Source organism: Chelmon rostratus, chromosome 8 (genome assembly GCF_017976325.1).
Source record: "Chelmon rostratus isolate fCheRos1 chromosome 8, fCheRos1.pri, whole genome shotgun sequence".
Taxonomy (NCBI): Eukaryota; Metazoa; Chordata; class Actinopteri; order Chaetodontiformes; family Chaetodontidae; genus Chelmon; species Chelmon rostratus.
The window spans coordinates 16,593,910-16,617,375 of NC_055665.1; the positions used below are offsets into that span (position 1 = coordinate 16,593,910).

At 42.6% G+C, this 23,466-nt stretch overlaps 1 protein-coding gene across 4 annotated transcripts in view; it reads left to right on the forward strand.

Annotated features, from left to right (window-relative positions):
- The window catches only part of deptor (DEP domain containing MTOR-interacting protein), a 28,987-nt gene extending 14,366 nt beyond the window's left edge, over positions 1 to 14,621 (forward strand). For all 4 annotated transcript variants that reach the window (XM_041942750.1, XM_041942749.1, XM_041942747.1 and 1 more), the window contains exons 6-10: positions 2,867 to 3,049; positions 4,153 to 4,290; positions 5,817 to 5,887; positions 6,073 to 6,177; positions 10,919 to 14,621. In XM_041942750.1, the coding sequence (XP_041798684.1) occupies positions 2,867 to 3,049; positions 4,153 to 4,290; positions 5,817 to 5,887; positions 6,073 to 6,177; positions 10,919 to 11,041 (620 nt within the window). In that variant the 3' untranslated portion in view covers positions 11,042 to 14,621. The remainder of the gene's footprint in view (positions 1 to 2,866; positions 3,050 to 4,152; positions 4,291 to 5,816; positions 5,888 to 6,072; positions 6,178 to 10,918) is intronic.
- The last annotated feature ends 8,845 nt before the right edge of the window (positions 14,622 to 23,466 follow it).

Below are 23,466 nucleotides of genomic sequence, written 5' to 3' on the forward strand. Positions count from 1 at the left end.
TAACAATGGACGTCATCCTGAATGAGTCTCTGTGGGGCCTCGTGGCATCACATGGCCTTAGTGCAGTATTAACAATATTATTCAGATTTCACCATGTGATAGGCAGTGGCTACACACATCCTTTTATTTTAATTCTATTTAGAGATACACGGAACTCTTTGGCTGCATTTTTAAATATACATGCAATAGAATAAATCATATTAAGTTCAGACATTGAACGAATTCAGTATAACCATCAACACAGCTGGGGGTTGGCATGTGAAACTACTTTGGTGTGGATTACAGATTGTATATGGCCCCTAAGGAACAATGCATCATAAAAATACCCCTTCCACTTCGCTCATTCAATGTAATGATTTACTTCCTGCCGGCCTCACAGAGACTCCATAGTGTCATCCTCCCTGTGGAAAAAACTGCACTAGCCTTACATGATGATATGTGGACTTTTCACTCTACATATGCACCCCTTTGTTACAGTGAGGAGAGTGATTTAAACTCATTTAATTTATGTTTACAAGCCTTCAGTTCCCATTAGAAACATATTCTAAACGTGGCAGAGAGGGAGCTAGCTAATCTGCGCTCCTGCTGTCTGCTGTGCTGGGTGGAGGTCATGCTCTCACATTCATACATATGTAATGTGTAGAAGGCGAGTCTGGATGGATCCACATTGTGTGTGGACATCATTGTTTGCTGTGGGACAGTATGTGGCCGTAAACACGTGACCCGCTGAGATTAGGGACCCCGCACAAAGAGGCAGCTTGAAACAGATGTAAAAGTTAGTGTTGCAGATAATGTACAGAAGCAAATTAACAACACAAATCACAGAAGTGGTCAGAGTATCTGTGTCACCACGCCAAAGACAGCGGACCAGCAGCAGGCTGTGATCATACTGGACATGACTGTTTCTGCTGCATCTTCCTGAATAAGTTCACACCGAACAGGAGGAACAGAGTTTCAGTTTATGTGTGTGGAGATGACAGTAAAACCCTCCTCTAAAGGCTGCTCCATTTGTGTTTTTTTCCCTTTTGTCACATATAATAAAAGGACTGTTGGGTTGACAGAAGCTTTGCATCCACCAAAGGACGTGTGAACTAACCACAAGTCCAGTGTGTGTGTTTTTGTTGCACTGATAAATGATAATTAAATGACTGCACTGTAGAAATACGGTGAATTACCACATATAGGTTAAAGATATTAGTCATGTCATTTTAGTTTTTTAGTTTTTTACTACAAGTATTTCTCTTGCATTGTCAACCAGGATTGCAGTTGATTTAGGGGAAGATTAAGATTATTATTTATAAATTAAACTACCGGGAAGAGGCCCCGGGGAAGACCCAGGACACGCTGGAGGGACTATGTCACTCGGCTGGCCTGGGAACGCCTCGGGCTCCTCCCGGAAGAGCTGGAGGACGTGTCTGGGGAGAGGGAAGTCTGGGCATCCCTGCTTAGACTGCTGCCCCCGCGACCTGGCCCCGGATAAGCGGAAGACAATGGATGGATGGATGGAAATTAAACTACCTTCCAAGGGCATAACGATGTTGCATCTGTTCTTTTAATTCTCAGCAAAGTAGCTGCCAATCAAATAAATGGTCCAATATCTGTACGAAAGCCCCAATCAATGAATTTCAACCATACCAGTACTTTGATACATGATTTTAATGGGGATATATGGAGGAAATCTCTTTCTAATAGGTTTGAATCTTTATTCATGCTTACTAATCACAAACTTGATGTGACGATCACAAGTTTTTTAAGAAATCATGGGAAGTAGGAAATGATGGTGTTCTGCAAATCCTTTCACAGAGGCTTCAAGATCAGAGGCAGGAACATGGTTGGGTTTTTTTGGGGGGTTCTGCAAATCCTTGCCGAAGAGGTTGGATCAGAGGGTCTGCTGCTGTTTTTGGAAGGAAGTGTGTTGGTTTGAATGTGATTACTTATCCTGTGTGAATGGGCCTGATGAGTCATTTAGAAATCCCATTACAGCACTGATGCAGCAGATGAAAATAAAGCAGCTTGAATAAGAGGAACACAGTCTTACTTATGAAACTTGTATTAGCAGACAGGTAATTAGGCTTCAAGCAGGTTTCTGATGTATGTAGGTGGGTGGTTTATGGACTCGCTCGTGCATTTCCTGTAATTTGTGATAATAACTGTTGTATATATTTTCTGTATTTATGTAGCATCATTTTAACTCCTTTCCAGAGGCATGAACAGACAATATCATAAATCAATATCAAAGTAGATAAAAATGGGAAAATAACAGGGTAACACTGCAAGGACTTTAAGAGGGCCAATATACTTACGAGTTTTTGTTTCCCCCCGACAAGCCTATTAATTTCAAATGAAACTGTACTCGGCCCAGCTGGTCTTCTCGGCTCAGCTGACACGGCTGCGGCCGACGCTCTCTGAGGTCAGTTTATGTTTGTTCAGCGCAGGTGATCTCAGCTCAGCGGACAGTTTGTTCAGTGCTGCTCAGTTGAGTTCAGAGAGTCCAGCTCGGCCGAGCCCTGTTCAGGCGAGAAGCGTGAATCTGTGAGGTTTTCAGCCAAGCTGGCCACCAGCCGGCCAGTGGAACAAATGATTCTTGGCCTTAGATTCTGAGTCACAACCAGTGTAGAAATAACTTTTTTCAGAGAAAGATTGTTCCCTGCTCATGTTTTAGTGATGGATATATCATAATACATCATATCTGTCTCTGCCTGCTTCATTATGAAGGAGATTATCTAGAAGAGATGTTATTAAGGTTAAATATCACTGGATGTCCAGCACGCCATATGGTGAGGTTTCAAAAGCCTTTTATGCTTTCTACCTTGTCTTATTTCAGAGTTTATTTATTCTCTCTGTGTCCATTTTTCTTTGTCTTCAGTAACCAACAAGCACCACTTTGCCGACGGACCCCTCCTCTACCAGTTCCGGATGAATTTCCGGCGACGGCGGCGGTTGATTGAACTCCTCCATGAGCGCGGCCGCAGCATCCCCGAGAGTCACGACAGCCCTTTCTGTCTCCGCAAACAGAACTCAGATGGAGGGAACACCAGCTTCCTCTCAGGTAGAAAATGTACATGCGGACACACACACACGCACACACACACAGAGAAAGTGTAAGTACACTGATGTCTAGTTTTATAATAATATGGCGGCTATTAATAGCTGTCAGTGTGCGGTTGACATAGAAGCTGAGATCACTTGTCCTTCTTCTACGAAAAAACTACAGTGACATATTAACCCCTTTAGCATTATCTTCTGTTGACACACACACGCACACACACGATAACTGGTGTCCTTGGTGGTGTCTGCCACATAAAGATAATAGAGTGGAGCTATTTGTGTGGCCAGGCAGGAGAACATGGCAAAAAGCGTCCTGTCGTTAGATCACAGCGTCCAGTTGGCTTAGCCTCTGAAAAACGAGCAGTTAAGCTGTGGAGATTTGTAGCTTCAGCTCAGCTTCAGATTGGATTCGGCTTATTCACCGCAGATCATGCTCATTACAATTGCAGCGCTAGAAAAATATCAAATGTCGGCACTCTGAGGGGGTGGATATTTTCCACCCCCGCCCCCTCTAAATGTGATAAACAGCACTCCCATTCCCTCGAAATATTTATAAGAATGCAACATTCCTGGACAGGGCCTGCAATCTGAAAGGAAGATCTGAAATGCACATAAATCATATTACTCCTGGAGTTACTGATTTTCTCTTAAAAACACCACCTATTCTAAGACGGTTCCCTCTGAGAAACATACACCACTCAAACAAGTAGCTTAAAGTGCTTGTAATTAGCAAACAATGCTGGACAGACAGTGGCCCCAGTGGGTAACCGTATCAGGAAAACAGGAAGTAATGGGGGAAGAGGGTTGACATAACTAGTTCATTTTTTAACCTGCTCTTCTCAAACGTATGTCCTAGTTTATGCTAAGTGAGTGAGGCCCTTGTCTTCAGATGGGCTGTACTTCTGAATATTAATGAGGCTCACTGTAAACACAGCTAGGGTTAGTACTCGTGCTGCTGATTGACCTGCAGGCGGAACGGCCGTGCTAACAAACTGTCCGATTAATTCGAGCCTATATCCTGCTGTATGGCTTTCTACTCCTTCTCCCTCTCTTTCTGCCGTATCTTCTCAGTCTAACGCCTCTCTTTGTCTCTCCCTGCCTCAGTGAGTCCCACGAAAGAGATAAAGGTGGCGGTCGGAGTTCGGCGCAGCAGCATGAGCAGCAGCTGCGGCAGCAGCGGTTACTACAGCAGCAGTCCTACGCTCAGCAGCAGCCCCCCTGTCCTCTGCAACCCCAAATCTGGTAAGATGAGGAGGACACACACGAGTCTAGTTGCTCCAGCTCTTCATTCTATGTTGGAACAATGCAGTGCTGTTCTTAATGCTAGTTTCTTGTTACTTCATTGAAGAGAACAGCTAAATGGCCTCATGTGAGCTGCAGAGGAGGACAGATGTGATAGCATGCGTATCATTTGGGGATGGGCTGCTTTAACTTCTGAGTGGAGATTTGAATGAAGAAGTGATGCCTTTGTGTGTGTGTGTGTGTGCGTGTGCGTGCGTGCGTGCGTGCGTGCGTGCGTGTGTGTTTTCTGCCTTGTATGCCTTTACTTCTGTGAGGTTTCCTTTCATGTGTCTAATCCAAGCAGAGTCCTTGACAGAGTCTCTTTGTAGCAGTGGAGCCCCCCTCAACACAAGCACTCATACACACACCATACACAATGAACAGGAAAAGGAAGGCACTCTGACACACTCACACACACACACACACACACACGCACACACACACACACACACACACACACACACACACATTTTCCCTCTGCTTCATATTAACTGTAGTAATTGTGCATGAAGATAAGGAGTCCAAAAATAAAAAGCATTCATAGTAGAGGCACAGAAGTTGCCCAGTGAATCAGAGGAGTGCTGTGTGTAATTTCTGGGTAACATTTCTGAAAGCAGACAGCTTCAATAAAAGACATTGGCCTCTGATATGAAGCAGACATGGCAGATGATGAGGCATTAAAAAGAAGTTGTCCTGTGGATCCGATCAGATCAGGATTCCCACAGAGAGATTATGAAAACGTCCAGATCAAGAGGATAAAAGATGTCTCTCACTTCCTCTCGCTTATCAGATTAGAATGAAGTACCGCACAGGCCGCAGATTAGTCAAGCACTCATGTACTGTTCAGCACACACGGGCCAATAGGCTGTCTGAGAGGATGTGTGTGTGGAAGAAGCAAATGAAACTCAGTGCGTACGAGTGCTTCTGGTTTATAAATCTATAACTCTTTGCTCACTGGCCTTTATTGGCCTAAAGAGGAAGAGTAGGTTCACCAGATATCTGTGGTGAAATCCTTCCATGTGACTGACACTACTGTTTCATAGCACCTACATCGCCGGCTATTGTTGCATGCGTGGTATGTGTGTGCATGGATCCTTTATATGTTTGGCTCCTGGGTACAAGTCAGCTACATCTTCCCAGCTCTCCTTTTTGCCAGATGCTTCAACATTTGTCCAAATGGAGTGATTTTAAAATCACACAAAAGTCCATTTAAAGCAGCGTAGCGGAGAGTCATGTTGAAGTGAGTAATGGTTAGGGGAAGTTGGAGGAAGGGAAGGGGAGCTATACTGTTTCAGGAAGCAGCGAGCCTCCAGGCCTTGTTTGCATGTGACTGACATTACACACTTAACCAACAGTATTGTGTGTGTTTCAGTGTGTGCGTGCAGGTTCATGTCTGTTTGCAGATACGACAGTGCAGTAACCATGTGTAAGTGGTTGTGCCTGATTATCACCATAGCAAATAACATTATGTGTGTTTCTCTCAACAGTCCTGAAAAGACAAGTGAGTCCAGAGGAGCTGCAGACACCAGGAGGACCTTTTCTAAAGAAGACATTCACTGTAGGCACACATGCATGCACACAAATGCACACACACACACACACACACACACACACACATACTTATAGACTGCAACCACAAATCTAGCACAGATACAAGTTTTGGCTCAGGCTAAATACCAAGCGTGTGCATTAAATACAGCGAGATGTCATTTGGTATTATGGTTTGCTGTTGTTGTTCCTCAGATCGTAGGTGATGCCGTGGGCTGGGGCTTTGTGGTGCGAGGCAGCAAACCCTGTCACATCCAGGCCGTGGACCCTGGTGGACCTGCAGCTGCTGCTGGCATGAAGGTAAGGACAGGAATGGTGGAGGGACGCTTCCTGTAACTTCAGCCTTTGTGGGGAGGATGTGTCAGGACAGGAGCAGAGAGGAGCTGTGAAAGCAGGAAAAGTGTCGAGGGAGGAAAGGGATCACGAAGAAGGAAAACAGGGTAATGGTGGCTCTGCTACCACAGCTGGCTTGAAGGTATGTAAGCAGAGTGGCAGCAAGGAATCCTGGGAATGCAGAGCACAGCAATGTACGCCACAACATGGAGAGGGGAGGACTGCATGAATAAAGCCGCAGGAGCCAGGAAGAAGAGCGGACGAAGGCATGAGTTGCAGGAGAAAAATGGGAGAGAGATGTGAAGTTATGAAGCACATAGTAGACTGGTCAGCTTTTGAATAATGAAACAACCTGTGCTGATGTCCAGCGGACACTCTGAGTTATAAAGTGAGCGTTGAAATGCTTCCTCAGGTTTTATGGAAGCCCAAAGGTGAAAACCCTGAAACTCTGTTGTTTGGTAGGATGTAAACTCAGAGTGACGTCACAGAGAAGGCACATGAGCTGCAGACTAAGCAGCAGAGTAAGTAGGCAAAGGGCAGAGGAGCATAAGTATATGCACTGAAAGAGGAAACGGTCAGTCGAAATAATATCGCTTCTGCTTTGGTTACAGTCAGCGTTCATATTTTATCACTATGGAAACACGTGTCATGGTTCACACTCGTGGTTCACAGTCATGGAGCGTGTTTTTTTGTCTTTATGTGTGTGTGTGTGTGTGTGGAATGATGCGTACTGTGAAGACTCCATTTACTCTAAATCACATCATTTCCACCTTTTGTGTTTTTTTTCTCTAGTCTGAAAAGTAGTGTCATCTTATACCAGAATATTTGGTTAGAAATGTGAGATTCTCCCTCAGGACGGTCTCTGTAGATTAAGGTCCTAGTGTGCAGCAGCGTTTGCACTTTATTTGTGTGGACACTCCCTGCAGTTCCTAGAAGGTTAGCCCTGCTCCACTTCACATGAGTAGTTTTATTGATGTGTAATTAAGCAGTAACGCAGTTCAGGAGAGGGTACACCGTGCTGTGAGGTGTTGGCACCGTGGACCAGGCAGAAGGCCAAAAGAGAAACTCACACCCACTGACCTCGGGGAGGGAGGTAGTAAAGAGCATTACGAGCCTCTTTTCACTTCTCATCACACGCATACTTTCAAGCACGGCGTCTCTGTCTGTTTGCATCTTTTTCCACCACGCACAGACGTACACATCAGCATCGCCCTGACCATAATGGGTCTGAGCACTTATGTAGCTGTCGGAGCCACTTCTAATGCACTTTTATAAGGCGGCAGGTAGAGCAGGAAGTGTGTTTGTCCCACTTTGCGTCCATTTGTGCTTCTCATACTGTACTTTATGTGCTGTAGTGTACAATATGTTCTGTTCAATTATTTGTAAGATTATGAGCACTACAATTGAACATGATTTTGAAGTTTCGAATCTCCAAACAGTCTTTTATTTATGCTGTGTGTAAAATAATATACTGTATATGCAGAATATTTAATCCCTCCCTAATCTTTTAGTGGCACACAGTTATGAGCAGTTGAGACAAGCATTAAAGAGCCAATAGTCTGACTCTCTTAAAGGACAAATTTGACTTTTAGTACATATTGTTATTTGATTTTTTTCCCTGACTTGCTCTTGGAGTCTTGTCACCACTGTGAGGTTGCCAGGCAACCAGCGGACTCCAGGAAGTCGCTGCTCCAGACCAAGAAGTAGTCTGGCATGTAACTCCTATTGAAACTCTGGTTGATTAATCCAGGCTGAGCAGACAGGCAGATTAGAACTTGTAGTGATTAATAGGTGAATAAAAGGTTTAAGAGATGCTGGTAGGCAGACAGAAGCAGGCTAGCTGTTTTCCCTACTTCTAGCCTTTATGATAAGCTAAGCTAACCCTCTCCTGGCTCTAGTTTCAAACGTATCGGACATGAGAGCAGTATCGATCTTCTCATTTCATGTTCAGCAAGAAAGTGAGTAAGTGCATATTTTCCAAAAGTCTCAATGTTTCTTTAAACACCAAACCAATCACTGAACTCTATCATGTGTGCTTTCAATTTAGCCAGTTATTGTTTCTCTGGCTTTCTGATTCCTCAAGGGACATAACATGCAAATATAGCCTCAGGTCATCTATTACTTAAATGTTATTGTGACAAACAAATCTACATTGCATACAGCTGGATGTAAGTTAGACATCCCAGCATGGCCTCTCAGCATGCGTTGTTTATTGTCTCTCCGCGTCTTCCCTTTCTGCCTGTTTCTGCCTCTTTCCTTTCTCTGTGCAAGCGTGATTTTAACCCTTCTGAGTGCAAGGAGCCATTCAGACCAGCTGGGCCCCAGCCAAGACTAACAACCCCTCAGCCTGAAAGGAGAGAAGCGCCAGTGGGAGAGAAAAGAGGGGGAGGTGTTGGAAGAGAGTAAAAAGGAAAGGTGGAACGGAGGGAGAAATGAATAGAAAGAGAGGGCGTCCTGGAGTGCATGAAGGAAAGTGCTTTGACTTTGTGAGCAGTGCAGTTAAGGCTGCAGAGGTTTACATCTGAGTACAGTGAGTCTGAAATTCCTCTGCAGCACAGGATTAGCAGTCTGGGCTTTTTTTTCCCCATCCCTCTATCACTCTTAATCTCTCCTTCCCCTCATTCCCTCTGCCTATTTTCATCTCTCCTTTCCTGAAACATTTTGGAATCCCAGCAAAACATTTAGCTGCAATTGCTGTGAAAATAACCACAAATAAAAACCTCTCTGCGCATGTATTCGCTGTTCTCAGGTTTGCATGTCACACCAGTTTATGTCAGGAACAGTCAGGGTTTAAATAGCTGCCCCCTGTAAGATGTTTCCTGAGTCGAGAGCCCATGAAACACATCTGTAAAAGTTTTTCCCGTCGTCACTCTGCAGCCTGCGTCTGCACTTTGTTGATTTATGGGCAACATAAAAATCCGATTGATTATGTGCTTTTGTTCTCTCTGACATGCATCAGATTGTTTTTTGTTTTTTTTTCTTTTGCATCTTGCGGGGCTTTTGGAAAACTTTTTGGAGCACAGTGAATAGGGAGTGTGCTTGCGTGTGTGAGTGTGCGCCTGTAATAGTTTGCAAAAAAGCAAACCAAACCGCAGCAGCAGCAGAAGCGGCAGCATCATGTTGCAAGAGCAGCAGCCAGAAGGCAGCTCAGGCAACGAGCCCTTATCTCCGTCAGAGCTGGCAGGTCGGAGCAGTGGTCAAATAACGATAAGGGAGGTGGGGTCCAGGCATGACAGGAGAGTGATTTGAGCGTGACTGTCATGTTGTACCTGGTGTCATTTATATGTCAGGCAAAACTGTCAGTGTTTACTTGTTTGTCTCTCCTGCTGCAGCTTTGACTATGCTGGACTTTCTGTTTTGTCTTACTCAAGCATTGTCTGATAACATAACATTTTTTGGCCTTGTCAGCAGCACTGTGAGTGAACAAATGTTGTTTGGAAGGAAGGAATACTCCAAGGAAAATACCATCTTGCCACTGTCAAACATTTGTCCTCATTTGTCTTCTGCATAACTAAAATGTAGGGTTGAAACATTTGGAGCTTGCTCCTTTGCACAGGACGACATCATGGCTGGATTAACCTGTTCAGTGCTCGCTGATTAATTTGCCAAACCCTGCTAAAGAGCCAAAAAGTGAGTTTCATTCATAATTCATAGTTCGACCACTCCACAGAATCGTATTATTCTCCAGCTCCATCTTCTCTACTCCATGGACCCGCCGCCAAACCAAAGGTTACTCAGAGTTGAGGCATCACCTGGGTTTATTTTTGTTGACCAGCTGTTACGTTGAGTCTCAAACTGAGTATTTGTGTCTTTTAGTTTTGTGGGTTCCTGAAGAGGAGTCTGTTCACACTGATGTTGGCTATTAAAAGCAACATTAATTTTGAAGGACAGAGAAGATATTAAACAATAATAGGCTAATTATGGCTCAGTAATTGTTTGTTTTTATTTCAATGTCCGGCCCTTGGGCATCTCTAATTGAGGATCCCTGCTGCGCCCTGTTAAATATATCAAAAAGACTATTGTGTGTGTGTCATGAGACATGAGAGTGTCATTAATCTTCTCATTGAGCTCTTGGCAAGAAAGCTCATAAACTTACCTCCCAAAATGGCATTTGATAGCCTCAATACAGGCCCTCTTTCTGTCAGTTGTTGTTACTAGCCTTGGTTTAGCATATTCCTAAACAGATTTTAACAAAACTAACAAAAACCAATTGACACACAGGAAGTGTTCGCAGCTAGAAGCCATTTGGATTAGCAGCAACTATAATGGATTCTAATGAAGACCCAGAATTAAAGTAAAAAAGCACTAAAATGTGCATAGAAACTTCTCAAACCACTGCAACAAACCGCTGCAACATAATCTGCTTCTCCACCACGGATCCAGATGTTGATTGTATCCAAACAATGCATAACATTTCCAAATACACCATTTCCATGTCATGCTATCGTCCTCCTGTTGCTCCAAAGGGAAGCAATGGTTGAGTTTTCCAGCCACCGTCAGTCCTGCAGACGATGAGCATTTTATTCCCCAAAGACAGATTTTCAGTGGAGTTTTACTTGTAAGTCCTTTAGTTCTTTCCTCCTCTCGTGTCTCTCTGTACTCCTCCCATCACTTTCGCCTCCACGCCCGTTTGACTCCATGTTAACTTGTTCGATCGGTTGAGAGCATTTTATGCCAAGCATCAATCATGTCTCCTCTCTCTCTTCAGGTGTGTCAGTTTGTGGTGTCGGTCAACGGACTGAACGTCCTCTCTCAGGACTACCGGGCGGTCAGCAACCTGATCCTAACTGGACCCAGAACAATTGTCATGGAGGTGATGGAGGAGGCATAAGTTGGAGAAGGGCTATGACAGAATCCCTCAGATCCGTAGAAGTGTAGTGCAGTAATAACAGGAGGACTACAAGCACTAGTACTTGACCTCAAAACCACAGCGACAGAGCAACGTGGACCACTTGAAACGGCGCTCACACCCTCTCTGTTGTTGTTTCCGGCGTTGTTTGGACAAGGTGGATGATTGAGAGACGGAGCATTTCAGAATGTGGCTATTTGAGTAAATGATTCAACCTGCAGACAAAACACAAAGGTTGTGCTTGATGTTTTTCTTTGAATTTAGAGGCGCACCTAGAAGAGGGACAATGCAAGAGCCACCACCTCTGCAGCTGGGGATCCAACTGCTTCAGTGTGCCCACACAGACTCAGTCTTAATGAAGAGGCCCTGGTCTTTGTGTGTGGAACAGGAAAGCCCATGTTATCTGTTTTTGATGTGTTTGGAACCAGAACTGACTCCATTGCTGAAGCTGGTGAGTGTTTAAAGGACGTCAGAGGATGAGAGATTACCATTAGAATCAGGAGATAAACAAGTAAAAGCTGAAAGTGTAATGATAAGAAAGAATATTTCATGATGATACATTCAGTGACCTCTCCCCCAGTTAAGAGTCCAACAGTGGACTGATGCTCCTGATGGCTCGACACTGCCCTCTGCTGGGAGACACAGGAGGACACACAGCGAGGGAGCATTTACACTGCAGTTACATAAACCAAACATCTTTGGTTTCAGGGTTTAATTGTTTATTCCCTGCTTGGGGAACCACATTTCTAACGTCATGGTGTGAAAAAAAATTAGCGACTTAATTGATGCCCAGGTAGATTTATGTGTAGCTGCTAGGAATTAGTTAACCTAATAGAAACGCAGTGAGAAACAGTATGTGACATTTAACAGGCACAATGTATATAGAGAAGTTACGAAAGACTTAACGCACAAACTGAAGAATTCCTGCTTTATAGAAAAGGTGTTTATCGGATGAAGCCTCATTATTGTACAAACTAAAAGAAGCTACAGCACTGAGAAGACCTTGAAGACTTTATAAATAATTCCTTTTAAAGGATTATTTACCCGTGATCTCTGGCAGTATCGTTATAAGTTTGTATGTTTTTTAACTTGACATGTGATTTCCAGACCAGAAACTTCCTGTAAGGGTTGTTTAAAAGAATAAGAATTCAGAGAGTAAATCTTCTCTGTTATACTCACTGCTGAGATGTTCTCAGCTCAAAGACACCTGTAAGAGTTTTCCCTAAGAAGTGTTGCATTTATTGCGTAGAAAACAAACAAAAAAAACTATATATACATATATATAGTTGAAGCCAACCCAAATTTAACTTGGAAACTTGTGCACACAGTAGGATCAGTTGATCTTAAGTGAAAATTTGCATCTATATATTCTTTTTGATGTTTGAAGAATATTAAAGGGTAGAATGACTATATGAGCACTTGAACTATTACACATTTGTTTTGATTGACAAAAGCACTTAAGTGACAAAAGCTTTCTTTTTTGACTTAAAATTTTGAATTTGAACATGTACACACACAGAGAAACATATACTCTATGTATATATGTATATATGGGGTCATGGATTCTGGAAAAATCTTGATTATTTTTTTTTTAATGCTGTGAGAACCATAGACAAAATTGAATTCGCCTCCATTGTACTGGAGTGGCTGCAGAAAACCTGCACAAATTCTTGTTTTTCTTAGTTGGGTGCAACAAAGTTACCTGCGCTGAAAGCAGGATTTATGCTTAGATAGATGGATTTGTTCATCGTTAGCCTCCGAAATACTGACATCAGAATTAAACGGTCTGTTTATAGACTGTGCCATCATGTGCTTAGACATACTAGCATGAGAAGATCACATTTAAACCTATATAATAATAAAAAGAGGAGCCAGCCCATATTGCTCTTCCATTTAGTGTCTGTAATCCATGGTTGACTCATGAGTAAACACTTGTTTACTTGTCTGTTCTTAGACAAAATAACACTGCCTGCTTTATTGGATGTGTACTTAGTTTAGTCCGGAAGTGAGATTATTACTAAAAAACTAAATACAAATGCAGTAAACTGAATTTTTAAACACATATTCAGGAAATCCTCATTGCCAAACAGTAGAATGAACACTGTGTATCACAGTAAAAAGCCTCCAAGTGTCTGCAGTGAGCTATTCAGTGGACATGTCTTTGTTTTTTCTCAGTGTGCTTCGATATTGTAAGCAGTGATATGCATGATTCCTGTAAATGTGTGCTTATGTAGCATTATCTTCTAATCCAAAAGCGCTTCTTCAGTCTGTTGACTTGTAGGATTAGGAGTTATCTGACAAATCATTTCAGAAATGCAAGCGGATTTTCTTCAGAAGTCTTTGTTTCCACTTTCTGCGCCGCTCCCCCATCTCCGGGAGAAGGATAACGGAACAAAGCTTCCTCGACTGTTCAGATGGGATGTTGTTACAGAATACTTCAGGGCGTCCTCAGACATTGGTGATGTTCTCTGGTCGACTCTGCTGAAGCATTCATGGCATTTTGTCTCAGCTGCCGGTCTCAAAGCTGCCCTCTCATGTTGTTGGATGATGCCACACAATACGTGCTCTTTTACTGCTGTTCATGTAAAACTCGTGGATGTTTTGTCGGTAGGGTTTGCCATGTTTGGAGAAGAGATTTCAATGTTCTTTTCTACTTTTTCAGATATTTCTTTTTCAGTTGGACTTTTGCATGCAGCCCTTCAGCAGGTAACATGACAAACGTCACTTCTTACCCCAAACTACAAACCTTACTGAATCAGGGCCGTTCATTGGTTAGAGTTGATATCTACACTCTGCATCAGTCAAGTAAAAAAAGTCACCTACCTGCAGTATTTGTTCTTTGAACTGTGTCTGAAAGTGATTTGTTTTGACTCTGTAAGAGGAGCTAAAAAATGTTGCGTTTGGAAAGGACACAAAGGCTGATCAGGATGAGTTTTGGGAAGCAGAAATAAGCAGAAGTGAAGCAGAAGAGTTTCACACGTATTAAAGTCTTGAAGGAGTTCTTTGTGGTCGTAGCTGGCTGAAACGGGTTCACTGACTTCATCAATAAGCCTGAAAGCGTTTGCCTTAAGACCTTATTTTGCTGCTAATCACAGTTGGTGGTCATCTTATCTCTTGTTCTGTTCCCAGCTCTGTTATCTCCCACTTTGCGTGTAAAAATCGCTCATTGTTCCGGGTGATCAGGCGTCAGTTCTGTTGACAATCAGTGTTTTATGGACACCACCTTTAAAACAGCAGTTTCAAAAGCAATGCTCTGACAGAATGTATTTCACCCACAACGTGCTGTTGATATCCTCAGTTTTATACTTCAACTTCAATGTTTCAGTCGTTTAACTAAAGGGATTCTGTGCTTCCTGTTCACCTCATGAGGCCGGACTGAGCGGCCCAAACATCTTCAGCAGGTTTTACAGCCACGTGTTTAGAGATTGAATGTTGGGTTTGACGACAATATAAGCTCACAGTACCACGGTCTGTTCTTGATGAAGCAGATAAATCTCATTCAGATGTTCTGGTGTATTAAACAGTTGATTAAGTGTTTAATAAACAAACTGATTATACTCCATGTCTGTGGTTTCATCTTTAGGACCGTTTGTGCTTAATAACTGACATGAATTGGTCTCACATTTAGTGTTAGTTTAGTTCTTGAGCGTGTTGACTGTGCATGCGTAAGATCACACAAAAGCAAGTATTTAAAGAATGATATTAAAAATAGTATTAATAGAAGTATAATTGCAGGCTTGAAAAATGTCTCTAGTCTCTCTTTAAGTCTGTTTAGCTACTGCTGTGTTTGCATTGCATTACTGTACTTTTTAGTATTAAGTAGAAATAAAGCATTTTCAGTCTCTGCCCTCCTCACACAGACCTCCATCCTGTTCTTTTTCATTTGGCACTGTCAAATTAAAGGTCACCTTGAACTTCAGAGACAGATTAAAAAAAACAACAACACTTACTTCCTCTATTAAAAGATTACAGTAACATGTAGCTTTATCTGCGAACGTTATGTCTGGTTTTCCTCTTAGATTGACTAAAAGTGCAATGTGCTCTTTTTTTAAATGTTATATAGTTTTTCCTTCTCAGGCTCATAAAATCCTTCAAAACAAATCAAAACAACTCATTTGCACAATAAGGCCATAATCTGTGATGAGGGGTCTCAGTCCTACAAGACAAAAAAGCATCATGATGGAAATGAGAGAACATTTCTTTTCATGTTGGCACTGATCACACACCAATCATCCCCTCTGACCCCTGGCTCCCAGCTCAAATGTCAAGGATGACACCTTTCGCTTTGTTTTAGATGCACTACCAAAAAGCTACCAGCAGGGGGCACTGCTATACAGTAGCACACAACAAACATGAGTACCTCAATGTTTTAGCCAGGGGGGTCATGTCATCTGAAAGGAGTGAGCACAATCCACAGGAATTTAACACATCTGCCCCTCAGTAGCAAAAGCTGCAGGACCGACATTGTTGATGTGTGACCTCAGTCCTCACACTGATGAACGTGAGGTTCATCCCCAGCCTATTTCAACCTGCTCTGAGCTTAGTATGTATTTATTTTGGTGTTGATGACATTACAAACTGCACAACTGGACGATCATCCTAACTGTCTAACCCTTCTACTGGTTTGCTCTGGATTGGCATGCCTGAGTTCCCACACATCTGACATTATTTAAGGCGTCATTATGAAGATATTTATGGCAAATCTGTATGTGGGTGAGAGTTTGCAAAAAAAGTGAGAAATGTGGAATTCACTGTTGTCCCTGACCTGATCCAGGAGATCAGCCACTTAATAAGAATTTAGGCGAGTTGATTAATGTTGACCTACACTGCACAGTTTTGTCATTTTGTAGTGATTTTTGCTCACAGCCCCCCCCCCCCATCTATCTATGTATCAATCTATCTGTCTCCCTCTTTTCCCTCCATCCTTTTATCCTCCAGAAAGACAAACAGAAACACTAACTAGAATAGGCCTTATCAGATGAGACCGTCGCCATCTTTCCTCCGCCTATCCATCCATTTATTCACCTGTCCTTGCATTCATGCATTCATTGATTGGCTCAGCAACCAACCTTCACATTGCCTCCATCCCATTCATCCATCTGTCTGTGTGTGTTTCAGCTCAGTATACAGAGTGACACACACACACACACACACACACACACAGAAACCTGATGGCGACAGCATGTTGGACACTTTTACTAGAGGCCAAGATCAACAGCATATAACATCTAAAACAATGATTCAGCTGAGAGGATTCAACTGATAGGAAATATGCTTATTTCACAGAATAAGTGCAAAGCAGCAGATAGTGCTTTGATGTGCATTTTGTTCTGAGTGTAGAAAAAACTTATATTTTTAATTCAGTTGTTCAAAGTTGTTGGCGTTGGAACAAATTTGTGTCAAACAGTACTGATGTTTTGGAGGAGTGGTGAGCATTTTTATGGCCGAATCCTGCTCTATTCATGGGCCCTTAGAGGGAAACGTGTTGATACAACGTGATGTAGCTCCGTGCATACATCACAGTCACACTGCCAACGTTACTGTAGGGTCCAATTCCAACTGGGGCCAACGCAGTGAAAATGTACACGCTCAGAGAAGCCTGGGATGAAAGCATTCACCAAGAAGCATATTTCATAAGATCATATTAAGGTTTGAAAAGCCCAGTTGGTCCAATTAAAGCAACACCAATGCAGGCAGCACAAGCCAAGCTCAAGTAATTAATACACATTAAAAAAAAAATCCTCTCATCGCAGTGACAGAAGGCCAAATAAGTGAGGGAAGGAGAAATATGAGGTACATTGGGAGCAGGTGGGTTTGGTTTCATTCGGAGTGTTAGAGAAGGACAAAGAAGACACAATTTCTCACTCATTTCTCTCCCGAACATCACATCACTGTTTCCCTGATTATGATTAAATGTGATGGAAACTCTCTCAGGACCAAACCAGATTTAAATAAGTGTGAATGTTATCAAGCTTTCAAACCTGCTTTGAAGTTTGACGAATGGCACGCAAATTCTAAAAAAAAAAAAAAAAAAAAAAAAAAAAAGGTGTTTTTTAATCTCCAGTGTGGTATTTTTTGTTGCAAAGCTCAGCTTTCTTCCAGGAGATTTTGATACAGATGTGAAATACAGCATGCTCTGCTTACATGCTTTGCTGCAAAGTGAACAGCACTTTATGGAGCCTTTATCCATCATTTTCCCAATGTACAGGGTGTCTACAGTCGTAGGGTACTTAAAGGTTATTACATGCAAATTAGTATAAAAAAATCTGCTGGGAAAAAATCTGTCAACATACACCTTACTTATCTCAATGCCAAGTGATATTAAATACATGGTTTCAGGCTATTATTGTATTTTATATCCTTTCTTTAATCATGTCATACATTACATTGCGGCAGAGCCAATAATGTACCAGAAGAATGAAATAAAATTCACTAGAACACAATATTCTTTAGAGTTTAATTAGCTTTTTGACACAAAGTGCCAATACGCGTGACTACTGCCTTGATTAAATAAAGGTTATCAGTGTTATCACATGTGGGAAATGTGGAGCTTTCTGAATATTACCCGGAAAAGAAAAGAAAAGGAAAGAAAAGAAAAGAAAAGAAACTTGTGTATCTGAAGAAAAGAAACCTTCCAGTGCCTACTCAGGCTGATGGACGGAGTGCCTTTGAGGCATGATTACAGTGTTTTCAAGTGAATTGTCTCCTGTCCTCTACTTCCCTCCCTACAGGCGAGGAGCTCAGGACAAGTCACAGCAAGCAGAAATGCTAGCCACCTGCCAAATGCTTCTCGGACTGTGGCTGCCAGCTCTGTGAATTTGGCTGGCTACTATGTCACCTTTTGTTCGACTACCATTTCCTTTTCAAAACTTTTTTTTTTTTTTTTTTTTTTTTTTTTTTTTTTTTTTAAAAAATAATTGGTGGATGTGCCAATCACAAAAAAAGAAAAAAAAATAAAGCCATGAAAGTCTGCACCAAATTTCAAGGCAATCCATCTGATAGTTGTTGAGATATGTCAGTCTGGACCAATTTGGTGGGCACAAACCGACGCGGGGCTAAAAATGGCAGATTAAAAAAAAAAACCGAAGTGTGTGCAACCTAGATGACTCAAAAGAACACGCTGTGCATGTTAAAGATACCTTTTGTCAGAAGTACTAAAACATCTTCCTGTGGCCTTGAATGAGTTTTTAAATAAATAAGAGTATATTCTTGAATAAATCACCTCTGTCCCTGTGCCCCACTGAAAAAAGTTGCATAATGTATTGTGACCTTAAGAGCTGTCAGGTTAACAGTGGTCTGGGAACAGCAGGCCTAGGACGAGATCACACGCCGACTAATAACTGTGACTACTTTGACTAATCAGTAGGCTGTGGTCACTTCAGTCTGCGGCTGCCTTCATATTAACCTTCTGCTTGTTATTAACACAGCCCTCAAGAGCAGTGTGTGTGTGTGTGTCTGTGTGTGTGTGTGTGTGAGTGTGTGTGTGTGTGTGTGTGCATGCGCGTGGCAAAAAAAAGGTTGAAAATTTACAACATGAGGTGTGAGGAGTTCATGTGTATGCATGTGTGTGCACACCCTTGAATGTGCCAACTCTATTTGAACTTGTCCAGCTCTTTTGCTTGAGCTTGCAAGACAAACATACCATGTTTCTTCTGCTGGTTTAAATACAGCTCTTTGTGTGTGTGTGCGTGTGTGTGTGTGTGTGTGTGTGTGTGTGTGTGTGAATGACACAGTGATCCTGGTTGTCTGTCACCGTGGTAGAGTGCTAAGCCCCGTGCCCTGAGTTATCTCTGCGTCTTAAAAATGTAGGGCAGGGGGCTGCAGGGGTGTGTGTGTGTTTGTGTGAAAGAGAAACAGCAAAAAGCATCAGCGTTTTTTGTTTAAAGGTAAAATTGATGCAGGCTCACTGTGCGTGTGTGACTGACTGGACAAACAGAATCAAATAAAAAGGTAAAATATGACTTTATTGAATGCTGCAGCTTCTGAACTGCAAGATGCTGCACTTGCAAGATACACAGCCTTTTCAAACTAATAACAGTAGCATGAGGGAATCTACTGCCCTCTTACTCTTGCTGATTGATACCTTGCAATCAATATTCATCTTTCACCCAGCTCCAGCTTAAACGTGTGCTTGTATAAACACAAATGAAGGGGTTCCTGTTTCCTGGGAGAAATCCTCTGCTGCTCAGGAAGTGATGCTCTCTGTGTTTGACCAAGCAACAATGGTGGCTTGTTTGTAATAATTACAGGAAGGTGGAGGAAATAAGAGAGACTGTGGTGGTTTTTATTATTACAATATGTCGGTGCGGTGCAAACACCAACGCTGCTTATCACAGACAAGACACCAAAATCAAGGAAACAGCTGTTTCGTGGATTATCATTTCAAAGGTTCCTGACTGAGGTGCTGCACAAAAACTGGAAAAAAGTTGCATCATGGTGGAAAGAGTATGTCTGAAAACTTCTGTGCATACAGTTTCATTTAAAAAAAGAAAGAATTTGTGTTTCCTCCCTAAACCTTCTCAGTGTCAGACTGAGTATAATTGGCTGTCAAAGTTTTAACTTTTTATCCATTACTGTCACTGTCACAGAGTCGTCCTGTGGTGAACCATCCAGGTTTTACAAATGTGAGATCTGCCACATTTCACCTGAATGCACACGCTGGGAGACAGCTGATCTAAACCGCACACATTTCTCTAATTCCTGAGGTTTACTGTATGTACCGTCGTCAAAGCTGAAAACGATGATCCTGAACGATGATATGGAATTCTGTCTGCACCAGTTCAGCATTAAATAGAAACAGGAATGCCGACAATTTCAGTCTAATCTGACCCCTTGGAAGGAAGAGCGCCCGCACTAAACAGATATTTGCTGCAGTGCAAGGACTTTGAAAACTTTATGAAGCTTCACAGTTGGACCATATGGCGCTGAGCTAAATGACCTGTGGATCAACCCTACCATGTGACTGATGCATTTATTCAACAGAGCCACAGCCGGGATGGACAGCGACGGCGGAAAGGTAGACAGAAGGAGGATGAACAGATTAGGAGTAGGGTGAAAAAGAGAGAGAGAGGGAGAGAACAAGAGGGAAAGTCAAGAAAAATGGAAGAGGAAAAGGCAGCAGATGAAGATGGGAACAGAGGGAAGACATCAAGAGAAATGATTAGATGCCAAAGGGGACATGCAGCGAGGACAGCAGCGCGGTTCACCCATCGGGCAGGTCTTTAGGTCTGTCGGCCTGTTTGTCCATAGAGACAAGCTGTCAATCAGAAACCACCTGGGACTGCCGCACCTGAGAATACAAAGTTAAACCAAAACTCATTACACATGATCTGAGATATAACTTGCAGGTTCAGAAAAGCACTTTCTAACTTGACTTTTTTTTTTTTCAAAAAGCACAAGGAGCTAAATTTAAATGATTTGAATCTAGTCTATTAAAGTCTATTTTAGTGAGTGAAACAGGTTTGTCATCTTTCTTCAGTGTCATATTATGCACAACAAATTTAAAACAGTTGTTCAGTCATTTTCCACACATTGTGCCATTGACTTGTCTCCAGAATGACACATCATCATGCTCTTTTATTTAATAATTTATTTCTTCATTTGTTCTAACAGACCTGAGAACACAGTCAACAGCATTACTCTGGAATCTTAAATGTGATGCATATAAAAACATTAGGACCCCATAGTTCTTTCCACCTGTTTTCAACAGGTGAACTGGAGCCATGACGTTTGCTTTAATCTATTAACATGCTGTTGGTGTGGCTGTATAAGAGTCTCCAGCCGTGCAGGTGGTTCTGTGAGGCTGTGTTATTAAACATTCGAAATTTAAATTCAGTTAAGGGATCACTAAAGTTATTACAATTAATCCTGAGGGGGGCTGAATGCATCAAATTTCATTTCACATATGTATTAATTGGTCCCGACGTGTCACTTGAAACCAGAGCTAGAGATCACCACACAGTTCTGCACCAATCCATATCGTATATGTGGACATTTTACAGCAGCCATGTCCAAACTATTCCATAAAGAGCCTTGTGGCTGCAGGTTTTCATTCCAACCAAGGAGGAGCACACCAGGCCAGCCAATCAACATTAAGGGATTAGCAGTTAGTTATCAGCTGAAGACTGAGATCAGCTGATTAATTGATTCCAGGGGTGTGCTCCTCCTTGGTTGGAATGAAAACCTGCAGCCACATGGCCCTTTATAGAATCAGTCTGACATGCCTGTTTTGCAGGATGAGTGAAAACTATGACCTTCTGGTTGCGCTGAAAGAAAAGACAGGCTTTCACAAAGTCACCAGGATTCATCCTCTGGGTGCCATGATTGTCTGTAACAAATTTCATGACAATCCGTCCTACAATTTTTAAAATATTTCACTAAAAAATGCCCAAATGTCTATAAACTGACAATAGCTGCACAACCAATGACAGATCTAATTAAACAGGATAAACATAATGAGAGAAGCCAAAAAGAAAGGAAATACATGAACTGATGTTTAGAAATATAATTCTATATCATTACCTCGCTATTGAGGCAGATGTAATGATCTATCTTGATATAGATTTTAGGTCATAACGTCTCGGTCTGATTGCACACGCGGTGCATTAGCATCTGCTGCGTTTGTTTGGCGTGTGGTCTGCTGCAAACGGGGCAACAGATGATCGGACGACAGACGGACAGGAAGGGAGGAAGAGGCCGGGGGAAGAAAGAGGAGGGAGGAGGACAGAATCCTTATCCACTTGATTATAGTGTTTATGGCATCTGGACAGTTGTTTGGCTAAGACGTGCGTGTGCGTGTGTTAAGAGCGGTTTTGAGTGTGTGTGTGTGTGTGTGTGTGTGTGTGTGTGTGTGTGTGTGTGTGTATGTGAGTGTGTGTAGTGCCCCAGGGACACACCTGGAGTGCAGCTATTCGGCGTTTCAACTCAGCCAGCCACTGGCACATTTCGCCAGCCTCTGTTTCCCATGACTCCCATTCTTCCCCCCTCAGGGCAAGTCACAAAGTCTCTTCAACAGCAGAGAGGCTGAATGTATAAAAGGATTATAAAGTGCACTCAAGTCTCTTTTCTCAGCCTGATAGAAAAAAGCACTGGTGTCGACCAATCCGCCGTAATGCCCGTGTTAACTAAGATAAGAAGAAAGAGTTTGGCATTTTGGGAAATGAGCTTACCGGCTTTCTTGTCGAGGGTTGCACGAGAAGATTGACACCATGCACATACTGGTCCACTGAATATGAAGCTACAGCCGGTTAGCTTAGCTTAGCATAAATACTGCAAAGGGGGAAACAAGTAGCTGACCTGGCTCACATCACCGATCTTGAAAACTTGTCACAATATTTCAATACAGATTAAACAAACAAGATAAAGATTTTGTGTTTAGAGGTTTTAGGTATATTTTTATTACTTTTGGACAGAGCCTGGCTAACTGTTTCCCCATTTTCAGTCTAAATGCTAAGCTAGTAGCATCGTGGCTGTAGCTTCAAATTAAAGGAACAGACACAGGAGTAGTATCAGTCTTCTCATCTAACGCTCAGCAAGAAAGCAAATAGAGTTTCCCAAAAATGTCAAACTATTCATTCCAAAATGTCAGCTGACTGATTTTATCTCTCCATGTGATTTGCTGCTTTAAAAGATAGAGTCACAGAAGCCCTGGTTTGAGCCATCTAGAATCTGAAAGTTTTTGGAAATATTTAATACATCCCAAGTTGCTGAAAATGCACTTTGAGGTGATGGCTGACCTGCGCTGCAGCAGCCATACTGATGGACAAACATCAGCCAGCAAACACAAGTTTAACTTCTGTCATGATAACATCTGCTAAATCGAAATGTTTGGTATTGGATCAGATTTCAAAGCTACAGTCCGACAGTTTCTATTGTAAATCTAACTTGGGAGCAGAGGTGAAAACCTGTGTCATTGTGCCTTTAACGGCAGAGCGGCATCGCAGCAGGGCATGGCCAGGCACCTGCTCCGAGCGCACCGAGCCATTTTCATACCGACTTTCTTTCCCCAAGTCAAACACACACACATACACGCAAAACGAGTTTGAGCAGTGATCGTGTGCTTGTCTAAAGCCCCTGAATCCGGACATGTCCCCACGACAAGTCCCGTCGTGACCGCGGAGGCGCGCATAAAGGGCCCCGAGGGGCTGGAGCCGGATGGAAACCTGCAGGTTGGCAGCGGAGGTTTTTGCGCAGCGGCACTGGGTCGCGTTATCTCTCTCTCTCTCTCTCTCTCTCTCTCTCTCTCTCTCTCTCTCTCTCTCTCTCTCAGATGAACCGGGGCGAAAAGGGTTGGGACAGGGAGGAATAACTGGAGGGGGGGATGGCTGAATAACGAGGAGAGAAACACCCACTCCGGACTGACCGAACTGTATCTGGAGAGACGGAGTGAGAGAAAGAGAGAGAAGGAG